Source organism: Acomys minous, assembly GCF_964271855.1.
Source record: "Acomys minous genome assembly, chromosome: 3".
NCBI lineage: Eukaryota > Metazoa > Chordata > Mammalia > Rodentia > Muridae > Acomys > Acomys minous.
In genome coordinates, this window is record NC_140485.1 from 130,863,346 (window position 1) to 130,879,717 (window position 16,372).

At 45.0% G+C, this 16,372-nt stretch overlaps 1 protein-coding gene across 2 annotated transcripts; it reads left to right on the forward strand.

Annotated features, from left to right (window-relative positions):
• The first annotated feature begins 4,751 nt into the window (after positions 1–4,751).
• On the forward strand, positions 4,752–13,976 carry LOC311594254 (histocompatibility antigen 60b-like). Of its 2 annotated transcripts, none has more exons than XM_084775844.1 (4): positions 4,752–4,955; positions 5,173–5,439; positions 6,066–6,253; positions 9,485–13,976. In XM_084775844.1, exons 1-3 carry the CDS (start codon positions 4,871–4,873, stop codon positions 6,221–6,223), a joined length of 510 nt encoding a protein of 169 aa, XP_084631970.1. In that variant the 5' UTR covers positions 4,752–4,870; the 3' UTR covers positions 6,224–6,253; positions 9,485–13,976. The 2 variants fall into 2 exon arrangements, with proteins under 2 accessions (XP_084631970.1, XP_084631971.1); XM_084775845.1 differs by having other exon boundaries at positions 9,488–13,976.
• The last annotated feature ends 2,396 nt before the right edge of the window (positions 13,977–16,372 follow it).

The window sequence follows — 16,372 nt, forward strand, 5'->3', positions numbered from 1 at the left end:
GCATTTGGTGTGACAGTAGCATAAGGCAACAAGCTGATGCATGAGACACAATAGGGTTTACTCCATGTACCAGTATTGGTGTCCATGCCCCCAGAGTGTCTTCAAAAGTCCTGTGAAAGATGCAGGTTTTCCAGGCAGTAGTGACGACGACTTCTTCTTCTTCTTCTTCTTCTTCTTCTTCTTCTTCTTCTTCTTCTTCTTCTTCTTCTTCTTCTTAATTTTTTGCATTATAATTTTATTTATTAATTCATTCATATTACATCTCAATTGTTATCCGATCCTGTGTATCTTCCCATTCCTCCCTCCCACTTTTACCCTATTCCCTTTCCCTATGACTGTGACTGAGGGGGACCTCCTCCCCCTGAATATGATCCTAGGGTATCAAGTCTCTTCTTGGTAGTCCAGCAGTGACTTCTATGCTGCCTGTGACTGCTGGGTCAGCTGGAAATGACAGGAGGAGGTCCTGGGTTCAAGGCCTCTTGTTCTCTCCATTGCTGTCCATGGATTCCTTCTGTCCCAAGGAACATAGGGGACACTCTTGAAGCCTGAGGTGCTTGCAGAGGGAGAAGTGGCAGCTGACTTGAGAAGAGACCCCAGGCACTTCCTCTAGATGAGATAAGATTTCCACTACTCTCCTGAGAACAGGAGATGCTCTGTCAGACAAGAGTCTTGTCTCTCCCTGCTAGGGAGCTCTCAGCACACAGTGATTTGCTGTGACCCTGCAGCAATGCCTCACTTCTGGATACTTTGTCTGACTGCGGCCTGTCCACCTAACCACCTAGAGGGAAAGTGCTCACCTCATGAGTCTCCCTGAGGCCTGATGCTCTTTCTGATAGCCCAGGTCCTGAGGTCACTCTCTCCCAGGGCCCAGTACTATGCCAGGAGCCACCTTGAAACAGAATCCATTTTCCCTCCTGCAAGTGGGCCAGGCTGGCTTCTACCAAGCTAGGTGATTCTCCAAGTAGGAACTGCCCTGACCCTTACCCAGGGCCATTTCCTAGCACTGAAGCCTCAGGCTGACAGATTGTCCTGGGTCACAGAGCCCTAGAGGGAGGTCTGGCCTTGCTCTTCATGGATGTATTATCTCTGGCTGCTTTCAAGCTACAAGAGCCGAATTGAGCAGGTGTAACTGAGACTGTCTGACAAGCAAAGGCTTCAATATTGACACAATTAATGTATTAGTTACTTTTCTCTTGCTATGATACAACACCACTATCAGGAAGGTGTTTCCTGGCCCTGTACTTTCAAGGGGACAAGAGCCCACTGATCACAGCAGGGAGCGTGGCAGTTGGCAGGCATGGTGGCTGGAGAAGCAAGTTGAAAATCCATATCTTACACCTCAAGCAAAATGCAGATGCAGTAATAGGAATTGGCCCAGGAGTTTTGGTCAAGCCACACATGGTCACTCCTCCTAAACGCTATACAAACAGCTGCCACCAACTGGGGACCAAGTATTCAAGCACTTGAGCCTAGGGAGGACCATCTCATTTAAACCAACACAGCAGACATCCACAGTAGCATCTGGAGGTTCACTCCTGAGTGACAGGGCAGGTATGGAGGAGACAGAGAGAAATACGGCACTTGCTGAGGAGATGAGTGGTCCCTCCTTGTTGGGACCTGCCCCGGGACTTTGAGGCAGTTTGCTTTTAAATTGTTTTGATATATTTTTATTTTATGTGCTTAAGATCTTGACTGACTTATGTACGTTAACGTCCATGTGTATTCTTGGTGTCCTTGAAAACTAAAACAGGACATAGGATCTCCTAAAGCTGGAGTTATAGGCAGTTTTGAGCTACCATGTGGTTGCTAGGAATGAATCTCAATTTTCTGCAAGAGCAACAGGTACTCTTAATGCTGTGCCATCTCTCTAGACCCAGTGGATCAGTTTTACACAATGAGCACAGGAGCCTTGGGGTGGCCGCTTTCAGACATCCGTTCATCTGTTTTGCCTTTAGTTATTAAAGTCCAGCCCTATCTGGGTTGGCAACCATCTATCTGCTTTAGGATCTCTGTGTTCTATTCCTCATGGACCCTTAAACAGTCAGGCCCCAGGCTGTGTCTTCCTTAGTCCTCACTAGACCACGGTCCTTCATGCTACTGCCTGCTGACAATCAGTCCTGATGGGAGTTTTCTGTGCCATGTTTGTTGGGATTCAGGAATACAGTCCCCTAGCACCACCCCAGCCTTGAGCTGTCATCATCCCTGAGCTCCCAACAGTGCTGGTGCCCTTCTCCTTGGCCACACTCAGGATGCGTCCCAACATGGCTGCTCCTGCATCCCACAGAGCAGCAGGGACTCTGCACGTTTCCCAGAACTACTTGCTGTTCCATACACTCTGGCCCATGAGCTTCTCTGGGCTTTCTCATCACCCCTCTTCTACTCCCAGACTTGACCATCCTAGGTTTTCCTTGTCTCAGAGGGTGGACCATCCTCTGAGTGGTTCCAAGAAGCCACCACAGGAACGCTGCATTACGTCTGGGGACCTGACATTGGCTGTTCTACTTTCGTTCTGCTGCTGTGATAAAAACACTCAGGCCAAAAGCAACTGAAAGGAGAAAGAAATTGTCTTTTGTCAGTGCTCTGCTGCTGTGAAAAGACACCATGACCATGGCACCTCTTCTCAAAGTAAACATTTAATTGAAGCTTGAGGATGGTTCTAGAGGTTTAGTTCATTACCCTCATGGTGGGGAGCAGGGTGGTACACAGGCAGACATGCTAGCTGACAGTTCTACATCTGGATCCAAATCCAGCAAGAAATAAGAGGCTCTGGGCTTGGAGTGGGCTCTTGGAAACCTCAAAGTCCATCCCTGATGATACAATCCCTCCAATAAGACCACAGCTAGTCCAAATAGGCCACACTCCTAATCCCTCTCAGCTACTGGCATGCCCTAATGATCAAGCATTCAAATATTTGAGCTTATGGGGGGGCATTCTGATTCAAACAACGACCATGCACTCCCTGCCCCCAGCAGGCTTGTAGAAATGTAAAAATGCATTCAGTCCAATTTCAGAAATCCCCATATTGTATCACAGTCACAACCCCATTTGAGAGTCCAAAGTTCAAAGTCCCTTTTGAGACTCAGGGCATCCTCTTAGCCGGAACCTCCTGTAAAATTAAAATTCAATAGCAGATCACATACTTCCAACATTATGTGGCACAGAATATGCATTGCCATTCTGAAAGGGAGGGAAGGGAGCACAGTGAGGAAACAGTGCACTGAAGCAAGATGAAAACGTGAAGGAGAGATAAACCTGTTTTTTGTTATGATCCCAAGTGTGGGATGGGGAACGATCTTGTGAGAGAACAGGTGATGTTAATCCACTAGAACACAAACCACCTCATGCTGGAGCTTGATTGTTGCCAGCTGAAAAGATTTGTGAACAGACTCTGGGAGGAGATACATAAATGAGCCCCAAACTGGAGCTGGGGCCTTTGGAGACTTGGCATAGTTTTGGCTGTTCATTGCTCCACTTTGAGACACTCCTAGAGAGAACAGCGTAAGGGAAGGCTTCAGGACTCTGGCTCCTGCTGAGGTTCCAGGTTCTGGTTACTCCAGGTTCCAGCTGAAGAAATCCTGCTGATTACACCAGGAGAATCATTCCTCGGAACTGATATCCTTATGGTTTTGTTATTGTATTCTTTAATCCTCTTTTCCTATTGTTTCAGTTAGTCGGATTATAAGTGACATACGCTCAGTTAAGTTCATATTAAAATATATTTGTTAAGAAGATTGAGCCTACAAAAACCAGCAGCTCAAACCCCAAACTCTGCATCCCCCATATGTGACGTCATAGTGCTCTTCAGCTCCCTAAACCCTGTCAGCTCTGCTGACTGCAGCACACTTCCCTCCCTTTGGCTGGTTCTGTGCCCCACACCCTGTTATCAGCTCTCCTTGGCAGGTTTCCCTGCCAGATTACTCTGGCATCTCCAAAATCATGGAGTCTCCAATGAAATCCAGACTCCACCTTCATAACTTCACACAAGGGCATCTATGAGCCTCCATGTAGGGACACCCCTGACATACGCCTGACTTCAGCAGCTTTACGTAGCCCAGAGAGAAGACCTGTCTTGCATCCTTGACTCTAAAGCCAGAACTACGTGGACAAAGCTGCCAAGGTTTTCTGCTTGGTGAGGCTGTGACATGCCTGGCTTGTTCAAATACATATCAAATTTCTCATTTTGATAGTTTCCTTCATTACTTAACCATTTCTTTCATTGTTTCTGACACTAAAAGTACTTGTGAGACATGTACTCTGGTGCCTCATATTTGACCATGTCCCCTGGAGGGGGAGACCTGGTCGCACTCAGAGGAAGGATAGCAGGCTACCAAGAAGAGACTTGATACGCTATGAGCATATAAAGGGAGAGGAAGTCCCCCTCAGGCACAGTCATCGGGGAGAGGAGTAAGGAGAAAATGGGAGGGAGGGAAGAATGGGAGATTACAAGGGATGGGATAATCATTGAGATGTAACAAGAATAAATTAATTTAAAAAAACTGAAAAAAAAAGGAAAATCTTGAAGAAAAAAAAAGTACTTGTGAGATAAATCTACCTGGTGACACTATGTGCACTTGAGGAGTCCTACCAACATAAGAGAGTCAAAGATGGCACAAAAATAAGGATCCAGAGCTGGTGGACCTCTTGAATGGATGACCTTTTGCCCTTCAGATGGATTCTGAGTGTTAAAAAACTATGAGTCCATGGACTCTGCTCCCATGTTGGACCTCACCTGCATATTTCTCTCACGGGTCCAGATCTCATTTGCAACGTCAGTGTCAAGCATCGTACAACAGCTGGGAAGTGCTTGGTGAATGGATACCTTCTCCTTCAGATTGATAATGAAAGTCAAGACACACTTCTGCATCAACTCATGAAGGGGGAAAATGCCACCAAGGCATGCAGTGATTTGCCCTCCAAAATGAAAAGCATTTTAGAAGAGTCTTCCAAGATCACTGGTAAGTATGGGACCGAATGTAAAGCTAGAGGCTATCAATAAGAACCAGGAAGAGCTGAGCAAATGTAGGGAGGGGGCTGTGGGTGCAGCTTCATAAAAGGACTGAATATTGACCCAACCTGCTAGGACATGTTGAGCCAAGGAGGAAAGAAGAACACTGGTCACTAAGTGTGCTAAGTGGTCACTAAGATGATGACTATTCTGTGTGCCATTTGCAGGAGATCACACAATAAATGTCACCATGCATTCTCAATATAATCAAGGAGAACTCATTGATCCCCGTTGGGCCATCGCCATTGATGGGCAGCCTCCTATTTACTTTTATCCAAGTAACAAGACCTGGGGATCGAGTCACCCTGATGCCAGCAGTACTATGAAGCAGTGGGAGGCTAACAGCGACCTAACACAAGATCTCTTGACACTCTCCAATGGAGATTTCAGAAAGTGTCTGAGGGTATTGCCAACACACTTGACAGAAAAGCCAAGTAAGTAGTTAGGTAGATCACCACAAGGAAACGTCCACAGGTGGGAAGGGCATGGCAGTTCTCTTGAAAAGTCTGGTGACTTCCCTATGTGGATATCAACATGTAGCAGAAAATTAGATAGACGGAGTGAGTGATTTCATGGTGGTCTTCCTGTCTGTGGAGCCAATGAAGACCACAAGGTATTATTTTTCCACCTAACCTCTCAGTCTCTCTCAGTTGCTATTAACCGGTGTCCTAGGCTCTACATGGCCTTCTAATGAGCCCTAAGTCTGTATACATCACTGTCAGCTTCCAGCTTTTTCTTCTTCTGCTATAGCTGCCCTTCCACCAGCTCCAGCATTATTTTGAAGTCTTCACTATCTTTCTTTCACACAACCAAACACCACCAATTGTGCCAACATCCAGAAACTTCTAACCATAGTAAATATGCTGCATTGTTTGATGGTTCAATAGACATTTGCTTTCAACTCTGTAAGGACATCTTACACACACATCCTATTCATCTCTCTATCCAGGATCTGGTAAAATAGTTCTCACACAGGAGTTCCTTGTGCTGCCTAGAGAGGGAGAAGTTGCTGATGGAGATGTGCTTTTAGCTTTATCTGAATTGTTTATGATTCTTAAAGGTTCAACAATAAAGACCTTGGATGGCACTCAGGTGACATCTGCCACCCAAACTTCCATGACCACCCAAACTGCATCTGCCACCAGGTATCTAAACACTACTGCTGTAGTGCTCCTGTGTCTAGTAGGAGGAATAATCATCACTGGAGTGCTCATCTAAATTGGTGTTAACAGATGCCGAAGGAAAAAGGTAAGTAGCAGGCTGGGTTCTCACTCATGTTCTTGGGAGGATTAATCTGCTAAGGACATAAAAGAGGGGTGCCAACAGTCTCCGCAAAGCCACTGCCCATTGTAGAGGCTATCTGTCCCCTAGCATGATGCCCCTTCTTAGTTGTGAGCCCACACTCCACAGTGATGTGGAGATGACTGTTGTTGGGCACAGGAGACTAGCAGGGTCAGCATAGCTACAGTCAGAGGAGGATGGGACAGAAAGTCATCCTGAGGTGACAGAGAGTCCAAGGACCAGGGATCCAAACAAGGGACCAGGAAAATGAAATGAGGTATTCCCTCCTCACAACCCAACAGAAGGTTCCCCAAGACTGTGATTTACGCCTGTCTGCTTTCTGAGGATGACAGGATGCAGCTCGATAATTCTCCTTAACGTCACAGATGCTGCCCATCCCCTGCTGTGTCTGCCTAGACCACGAGAAGCAACAGTGTGAGATCAATCCTTGATTGCAAACAGGCTTTGTTTTCTTTCAGTTTTGTTTGATATGTGTGTGTGCGTTATATACATGTGTGCACTTCCTATGCATCTGTGTACACAATAGAGATGAGATAAAACCTACCATATTCCCTGTGAAACCATGTCTGTCCGTACCAGCTCTAGTATGGCAGCCCTTAAGCTCCAATGATACCCCTCTTTTTACCTCATGTATGGATGAAATGTCAGGCACACCCAGCCACGCCCAGCTCTTAACTGGGAGGCTGGAAATTCAAATTCAGATCCTCATTCTCATATAGCAAGTGTCTCACCACCTGATCCATATTCCCAACCCACCAAAATGAATTCTGTTCATAGTCTGGCTACATGCCCAATCCATGCCCAATCCATGACTTCTGCTCAGACACAAGAGTGTCCATAAACTGAAAGAAACAAACTTCCTCATGCCTCACTTGTAGGACCTGCTGCATAGGGTTTACCCATATCCTTGTCTTGTGTCTTCTTAGTGGTTCTGAACAATTGTAAGGGACATGTGTGAACAATCAGGACTCCCCATTGGTTTTGATTTTTTTTTGTAACCCACTGAGTGCAATTAGTGCTTCCACCATATGCATGTAGATGTGGACCCAGCAGTAGCCACACTCCCAAAGAGAAATGACCCTCAATCCCCAGGAGCCATCAGCTGCCAATTGCTCCTCAGCTAAGTGTGGGGTCTGCTGACATCTCCCACACTCATAATGAAATTCTGACTGGCCTGACCTTGTGCAGGTAACTACAGCTGCTCTGAGTTCAAAGTATAATGTCCACTTCATGTCCAGGGGACATGTCACAGCACCCCTCCCCCCTCTGGCTCTCACATTCTGTCATCTCTCTCTATTGACTTGCTTCCTGAGCATGGAGCTGAGCTAATATCCATGTCCCACTCAGGGCTCAGCACAACAGCCACTTTATCTCAGCACTGTGATCAGGCCTGAGTCTTGAATTAGCTGTTACCGAGTGCAGGAAAGAGGCCCTTCTGACCAAGGTAGAAAGCATCAAAAGGCCGAGGGTGTCAAAGTAAATATCTAGAAGCATTTTGACAGTCAGATAGGACAGCAATAGTAGGTTGCCCACTAGGACCTATGTCAGCTGCGCCGTGGGTGTTTAGAGGGTTACAGAACCAGGCGTGAATCCCCTCTTGTGGATCAGGTCTCAGAGTCAAGCAGGAAGAAATAGTCACACCGCCACCCCTTACCACACCCTCACTTCTATAACAGCCATGGTGTTTCTTGTTTTAAGGTTTTCATTGCAGATACTAGAATCCTTAGCTACAATGGTCTTAGAATTTATGTTAAAAGTTTGAGATCGGGGATGGTGCGATGGCTCAGCAGGTAAAATCATTTCCTGGGAAAGACTAACTACCTAGCTTCAGTCAGGACATGCAAATACACAATGAACAGAAAGAACTGACTCAAAAGTTGTCCTCTGTACGTACACACACACACACACACACACACACACACACACACACACACACACACACAATCGCCCACATACAAAATAAAATAAAATAAAATAAGATACAAATAAAACTACCATGTGACCCAGCTATGCAATTCCAGGGTATACATCTGACAGTCTGTGCGTCAACGTTCACATGGAATATTCTTAATTAAAGTCTACACATTTTCTGGCATCATATTAAATGGGCACTCTCCTGTCATGTCAGCACTTGATAGATGGAAGCAGGAAGATTGGGAAATAAAGTCATCTTTGGGAACATAGTGAGTTCGAGGTCAGAGTGGCTTGCCCAGACCCTGCCACAGTACAACAACACGGGAAGAACAATTCTGGCATGCGTTTGTGCACAGACACAAAACTCAGCGAATAACAGTAGCAAATCTTATACCTAGGGCCAAATCTGCACAGTAGTAGCTCCTGGCTTAGGACAGCCCTTAAGACAAAGTGATCACACTGAGGAGACTATTTGAGGAGTTAGCACTGTGGAACAGACCTGTAGTCCCAGCACTCAGGAGACTGAGGCAGAAGGATCACAAGTTCAAGGTCAGCCTGGGCTGCATAGTCAGATGTTGTCAAAAGAACAACAACAAACAAGCAAACAAGCAAACCAAAATCCATTCATTTAACTTGGTCACTCTATGTAGCCACAATTCAGTGCATGTGGAACTATGATCCCAATGTCACTGTCCTCTGCAGTTGAGGTCAACTGTGTTTATGCAGAGCTCTCGCCTCCGTCATTGTTAGCTTCTGTGATACACAATCTAGAGGTCAGAACACAGAATTGGGGTGAATGGTCCTATGTTCTAACTACTTTAATGTGGTCTAACATTTTTCCTGTCAGTTTGATGTGGTTAAAAATTACATCCAATATCAGTAGACATATTAGATATTAAAGTTATGTGATGGTTTTAGGATAATTTCATTGCATAAAGAAATCTACATCTATCTCCGTGTATATTTGCTCAGACCTCCTATTCCAGTGTGTGGAAAGCTGGGGCAGGAGGATGGCCACAAGGGTGAAGGCTGTTGTGGGTCATTTCCTAAGCTCAAGGCCAGCTCGGGGGATGAAGAGAATCCCTGTCTCAAACCATAAAGGAGCTTGGAGCAGCAGAAGATCTAGAAGGAAACGAGAGGGAAAAGGGCTGAGCCACCTAGTTCTGTGGCCTGTAATGTGGGGGTGTCTGGGAAATGAAGGGGAGTGGGGTGCTGTAGCTGGATGCCCAGGAGCCCACTCTAATCCACACCCCTTTTTATCAGCAGGAGCTCCTGATGATCCTTTGGCTCTGTAGTCTGACCTGCAGTCCTCGTCGTCATTAGCGGTGCTGGGTGACTCTGGAACATTGCCTGTGGCTTCTTTGGCAAAGGATGCAAACACATTTCTGATGGTATCTCTGAAATCTGTGCTGTGACTTGGGACCAGACCGGTGGGAAAACCCTGAGACCGATGGCACCAGAGCCTCACGCACCAGGGCATCAAAGTGCAGGAGGCTGTTGCCATCAGGGACCACTTCCTGCTTTGTTCCTTCTCCTTTCTCATCCTTCCATGACAGCTTTGTGGGCATCAAGCTGGGCCTGCTCTAAATTACTCCTCACTGTTCAAGACAGGGACTTTCCCCGGGCAACTCCATTTGGCTCCCTTTTGAGTGCACTGCAGGGTTGGATGACAGGACACCCCACTTTGCACACAGACACATGCCTGCCCAGGACCATGCATGATACAAAGTTTAATACTTAACTTAATCCTAAAAGTACACCACCTCATCTATACTTATCAAAATAGGTTGGAAACAGTGAGCACATGTGCGAATCAAAACCATATCAGAGATGCAGGACTGAGGATTTCTCTCACCCTCACCTGGACTCTGAAAAGATCACCCCAACCCCTCACTGGTTATGGCCCTCACAAACTTGCCATCTGGTTGTGAGTGTCAGGGAACCTGCAGACAGAGAACGCCTGGCATCCTAAGGCCTCAGCTCCATCCACACTGCTAGTGCCTCCTCCTTGAATCCCTGCTGGCAGTTCATCTGCTGCTCCATGCCAATGTGCTTCTGCATCTCACGGGCTGGACCCTGTGGTCCTGCACCTCACCTCTGCAGCTGCATGCTGTCCTGTGCTGGTGCAGCCCTTCAGTCCTGTGTCCATTGTTCCTCTGTCTCTGCCTCCATTCTGGTCTCTTTACACTCTAATGACAAGGCTTCCTCTCTTTTGAAACCATTCTGTAATGTTATTGTATATGATAACTCAGAAAGATTAGTTACAGGTTTAAAAAAAAACATAAATCCTAAAATGGTGCTGCTTCTAGGGAGCCATAGTATACACAGAGTCCGAGGCTGGGAACATGTGACAGTAACAGTCCCAGAAGGCACTTTTATGTCGGGAACTACAAGCAGGGTATGGCATAGGCATAGAAATATTACATCCAGCAGAATTGTAATGATATATTTTAGTGAGCAACAAGGGATAAGTCAGCAACAAGCGTAACAAGAGATAAGTCAGCTATATAACGCTTTTGTGGGATGTTAGTGGTCTTGCCCCCATAACCATAAAGACCTGAGCTCTGTCCGCAGAACCCATGCACACTGTGTTAGCACATGTTTGCAATCCCAGTGTAGGGGACAGAGAAAGAACACATTGCTGGGGCCTCCTCATCAGCCAGACTAGTTGAATTGGTGAATTCCAATGGAGACTGGCACAAAACACACACACATGGCCTCCTGAGGGAGGACACCCAAAGTTAATGTTTATTTTCCATGTGGAGGAGTATATGAACAAGCATGCACATGTGTGTATATATATATATGTATGTATATGTATATGTATGTATATATATACACATGAAGAAGATAGACACTATGGACCAAAACACAGCCAGTGACTTCTCAAGAGGCAATACTCCTGAGAGAGTATGGGGATTTTTAATTCTTGTTATGAGATATTATCTGGCCTTGCCTTCTGGGCCATTTTTTGTTTGTTTGTTTCTATTCAAATAGATAAGTGGGGGGAAAGCCTGTGTCTTCTTTGATAATAGGTTTTCTAAGCACTATTGTTCACCACTGGCCTGAGCAGGGTGGGGTGGCATTCACCTTCTGATTGTATAAGCTAGCAGGAGGAACTGGGTGAGACTCCAAGCATTAGAGCTGGGTTATCAGCAGAAGAAACTTTGATTTTATTTTCAAGGGAGGGATTCTTTGAATCTGCATTTCTGCCCTCACAGGTCAGCAGATCATTCATGGACAAATGGTGTAGATGGCTTTGCTTGGGAAGGGCTTTATTGATGAGAATGGGGCATTGAGAGCTCAGCCTGGGGTTGCTGAGCTGTCATAGGGTCATAAGAGCATAAAACTTAAGAAGGGATTGACTTACATGTTGGAGAAGGGAAGGGCGGTTGCTGCTTGAGGTTGAAAGCCAGACTGTGACGTCACTCAGAGGTCAAGAGGTCCTCAATGCTGACAGCTGAGCCAGTGAGTTGAGAGGTAGTGCAGTGGAGTTGAGCTCCTGGCAGTTCAGTTCCTGGAACTCAGAGGCAGTATTAACCAGGAGAGTTTTACAGAGAGAGAAGTTGAAGGGAGAACAAGCTAGACCTAGGTAAAGACAGAACGAGCCAGAGACTGAGATATAGCCAGAAGATGCGCACAGATTGCTAGAGTTCATTTGCGGCCAAGTAGAACAACTAAGTGTGAAGCTGAGAAGCCAGTTTGAACCAGCCAGGTTGGAGAGGAGCCAGAACACCTGAGCTGAACCAGCCAGCAAGAGTTCAGAAAACAATAACAACAAAAACCTAGAAAGGGTGAGCTTATAAGCAGTAAGTCTCAGAGGCTGAAAACATTCTAAGCCAAGATAAGATTATATGGAGGTTCAATCTTATCAAGGAAGATAAGATATTACAAAGCTTCTAGGACTAGGACTAGGTCTTAGAGGCCATAAGCCTTGGACACAACAATTATATCTGGCAAATAAGAGTTACATCAGGTGCTAGTGTCGATGGTAGCGATGGGTCGCAAAGCCACAATACTATCTTCTTCTTAGTGGCGTCTAATCTAGACGATAAAGATCACACTGGGAGATTAAGGGAGACTAACCCAAAGAGGACAGAATTAAACAAGAAATATAGTTGTGAGCAGGAATAAAGAATTGTAAGTCAGAGTCATTAAAGTGTGACACCACCCTTTGGAGGTTTCAGGACAGGCAGGAAGTATGACAGTAGTGACTGAGGAGGAGGAGGAGGAGGAATCCCAGAAATGTAGAATTTAGAGGGTGATAACATGAAGTCAGGGCCTCAGATTATGGTTACGCATTGGAGTCTGGGGGTGTTTGATGGAATGTTGCACCAAACATTCACTGAAAGAATGAACAAAAACCTCCAGAGGCGCCTAGGAATGAGCTGTTTGGGCTTTGCAGGTTGAGGACTATTACCTTCCTCAGATGACCCACAGTGACAGGATTGTAATTGACTACAGCAGAAGGGATGAACAGGACGTGACAGGAGCTGGACCAGACATCTCCCATGGCCTCGCATCCTGTGGAAGAAACTTAAGATGAACTTACTGCCTTGGTTTAATAACTGGAGTTTATCCTAACAACGTGGTCAGAGTTTAAGCTGTGCTTATGGTTGTATTCAGTGCCAGCCTTGAGCGTCTGTCTCGATCATAACCTGAGACACAGGAGCCTCTGCATCCCATAAGAGGTGAATTTAAAGGAATAGCCTCCTGTACAGGCTTCAAATGGGGTTGATGGACTTAGATCTGGAATTATTCAGGGTCCTAAATGAGGATTAATAAATGCAGAGGCTACAGGAACTTCTTCAGTTGAACCAGGTCCTCATGAGAATCCTGGTCACAGCTGGTAGATTTTTTATTTTATGATTTCAGTTACACATCGTTGTCCGGTGTTTAAGACTATGTTGATGGCCAATAGCTCATTTTTGCTGTTGGCAGTTGTATCTCTTTAGGGGTTACTTTTAGGGGTGCTGGAGAGTTTTAGGGGCCCATTGTCTTTGGTTTCCCTCCAATGGTCATCATCTGGACAAAGAGCATCTTTCTGTCAACTGAGCCAAAGCTCAAGCTCTGGGCCCCAGATGGCCTCTCTGAAGCTGTGAGGTCCTTTTAGTGCTGTCCCATCGTCCTCTACCCTGGGACATGGCCACCTGAAAGTAAAGTGAAAATATTAGCTATCAGTTCAGCCCTTGATCCTCAAGGCTTTGGCCTCTAATCATCACTATTAAAAATCAGAAAGTCAGTTACACAGACTTGAACAACAAACAGTGGTTTTAATCTGTTACATAACTTTCATGAGTGACCAGCTCACAGCACATGATACCTATGAATGTGTCAAATTAAATTCAGGGACCTCTCTAAAAAATTATGAGGCAGTTTCCCAAATATTTTTAGATAACTTGATTGTACAGTTCCCAAGCATGAATTATGGAGATAAATTCATGTCACAACATTAAAAAATTACATACTTCTTATGAATTATGCTGACACAAACTGATTTTTAATCAATCTTGACTGATAAGGTGCTGTTGTTAACAAGTTAAAGTCCTTACAAACTCAGAAGAGATTACAAGCAATTATCTTCACAAACCATAAATGTAGTTTAAAAAGCTTTCTTTCTTTTTTTTTTAAACATGCAATGTTCAATTAACTGTCACAAACCTTGTGGCATATAGACTATTCTGCTTTTTCACAATATATTAGCAATCCTTTAGGATGAAATTAATTTTTCATACAAATCCTTCTTACCCATTGTTCTATTTTCTCCATCAGAAATGCGTCCTTTTATCTATACACAACCATTTCCATCTGTTTCTTGGCTGCTTCCTTCCTTCGCTAACTTCCTGGTGTCATTTAGGCTTCTTGTTTTCCTGGAAGGTATAAAACCCTGAATGCAGCAAACCTCTTCATGTTTTGTCTTTTATAAAACAGCTCTAGAGCCTCAATATTATCAAGTCTTGCATTGTCATTGGTTATTGTGCTTTTTTTTTTTTAACACCTGGTTTCAATAACTTGGTGACATTCTTTATATAATGCTGATATTTTCTTTATGCTTTACAAATTTAAAGTAACCCAATGTGTTAGATTTGTTTGTATCTTATGAATTAAAGGAAATTTGAACTAAGCTTGCATATTCACTTGCTTGTTTATCAGCCAATTTAAGTCAAATCCTTTGAGGGCAAGACATCATCAGGAAACACACCACATAGCCCCTATCTGACAGTGGAGAACACACATATCATAGACACAGGCAAACAGCTAGGCCAGGCCACAAAATGACACAAAAACCATTGCATACATGTCCAGAAGTTCTCCCAAATGAAGTGCACCCACAAAAGCCGATTGACTAAGTAGATCCCCAGTGAGGTGAGGTGATGGAGTGCCACAGGTCCCAGGAATTTACTAAAACTGAAAAATAGCTGGGCACAATTGTGGGGACTCTTTTCTTATTCTTCGAGGCAGGGTTTCTCTGTGTAGCCTTGGCTGTCCTGGACTCGTTTTGTAGACCAGGCTGGCCTCGAACTCACAGAGATCCACCAGCCTCTGCCTCTGCGTCCCCCAGTGCAGGATTCTTTTCTCAATTGGATCCTTGGAAGTGGGAAGATCCTGTTCTAATTTGGTTCTTTGAAGTGGAAAGACACACTTTTTTTATCAAGATCTTTTGAGGTAGGAAAGACCCACCTCTAGTCTGGGCTGTACCCTCTTCAGTATGGGAAGGCAGGTTTAATCTAGATCTTTTGAGGCAAAAAGAGCCGCTTCAAATCTGGGCCCACAAGTGTGAGGTGGGAAGCCACAGCTGTAATCCCGATTATATAAGGTGGGAAGACTCACCTCTAATCTGGGCCACAATTTTTAGTGGAAGCCGATATAAAAGATGGAAGAAGGAAGGTCTCTCTTTGCCTGCTTCTTTCTGCTCTTGATGGCGTGTCCACTTCTTCATCAGCACTGGAACCCCACTCCTCTTTGGGGTTCTGGCATAGGCTGAAGACCACCTGGGACATCCAGCCTGATTGGCCAAACAATTACTGACTTCTTGGACTTCAGTGCATGGGCAACCATTATTGTATTAGCAGGACCACTGTCTGTAAGTCATTCTAATAAATCCCACTTCTAAGTATACAGAGAGTATGTGCTGACTGGCTATTCTTGGTTCTCAACCTGGAACTAACTAAGACCCAGAAATGGGGCAAACCTGTAAGGGATTTTAGGTTAATTAGAAGTGGAAAGATCTACTTCTAAACCAGATATTTAATGCCGGAAGACACACCTTTAATCCAGATCTTCTGAGTTAGGAAAACCTCTTTCTAACCAGGACCAGGCCTTCTGCTGAAGGCTTGTATAGGCATATGGAAGAAGGAAGCTTTGGCTCTTTCCTTGCTTGCTCTGGCCTTACTAGCAAGTCCATTCGCTCGCAGGAATTAGTGCCTACCTCTCCAGGATTCCAGCATGTACTGAAGGCCAGCTGAGGACTGAGCAACTTCCGGCTTCTTGGTCTTTCCATTCATAGGCAGCCATTGTTGGATTAGCCGGACACAGCCTGTAAGTCTTTCTAGTAAATCCCCTTTCTCTATATGAGGATTCATTCTATGCTCTGTTACTGTGGAGGCCCCTGACTAACACACCTGCCAGTGTTTAAGGCCATGTAGGTTTCACAAGTTAACATCATTGTGATGTGTCCTTAGATGTTCTTTTGGAGGATTTAGGAGGCCACCACCCTTGCCTCCATTAATTTTTCTCACTCTCTGATGGAATGAGTAATGATATTTCTGTCTATGTGGATTCCCTTGGGAGCACTACAGACATTTTCTTTTGTTATGACTCATCGTCCTTGGTACAGAATGCATGTTGTTGATGTCCAACCTCTGTAATCGCCATGATCTCTTTTATAAAGAGGACAGATCTCTTATTTTGGCTTGTCCTGTTGTTCCCTGTTCTGCCTGGGACCTAGATGACCTGAGCGCAAGGGCCAGAATCATGACTGTTGTCGTAGCCTCACTAGCCTCATCCACATCAGCCTCCGCGTGTGTTCTGTACAAATTTATGACATTTGTTAGTGTCTTAGGACTTGAAAGCAGAACAAAACTCACATGGGCTTTTGTTTTCATATAATCAATTTAAATTACCCCCCTCTCCAATTGGAGGGCTTTATTG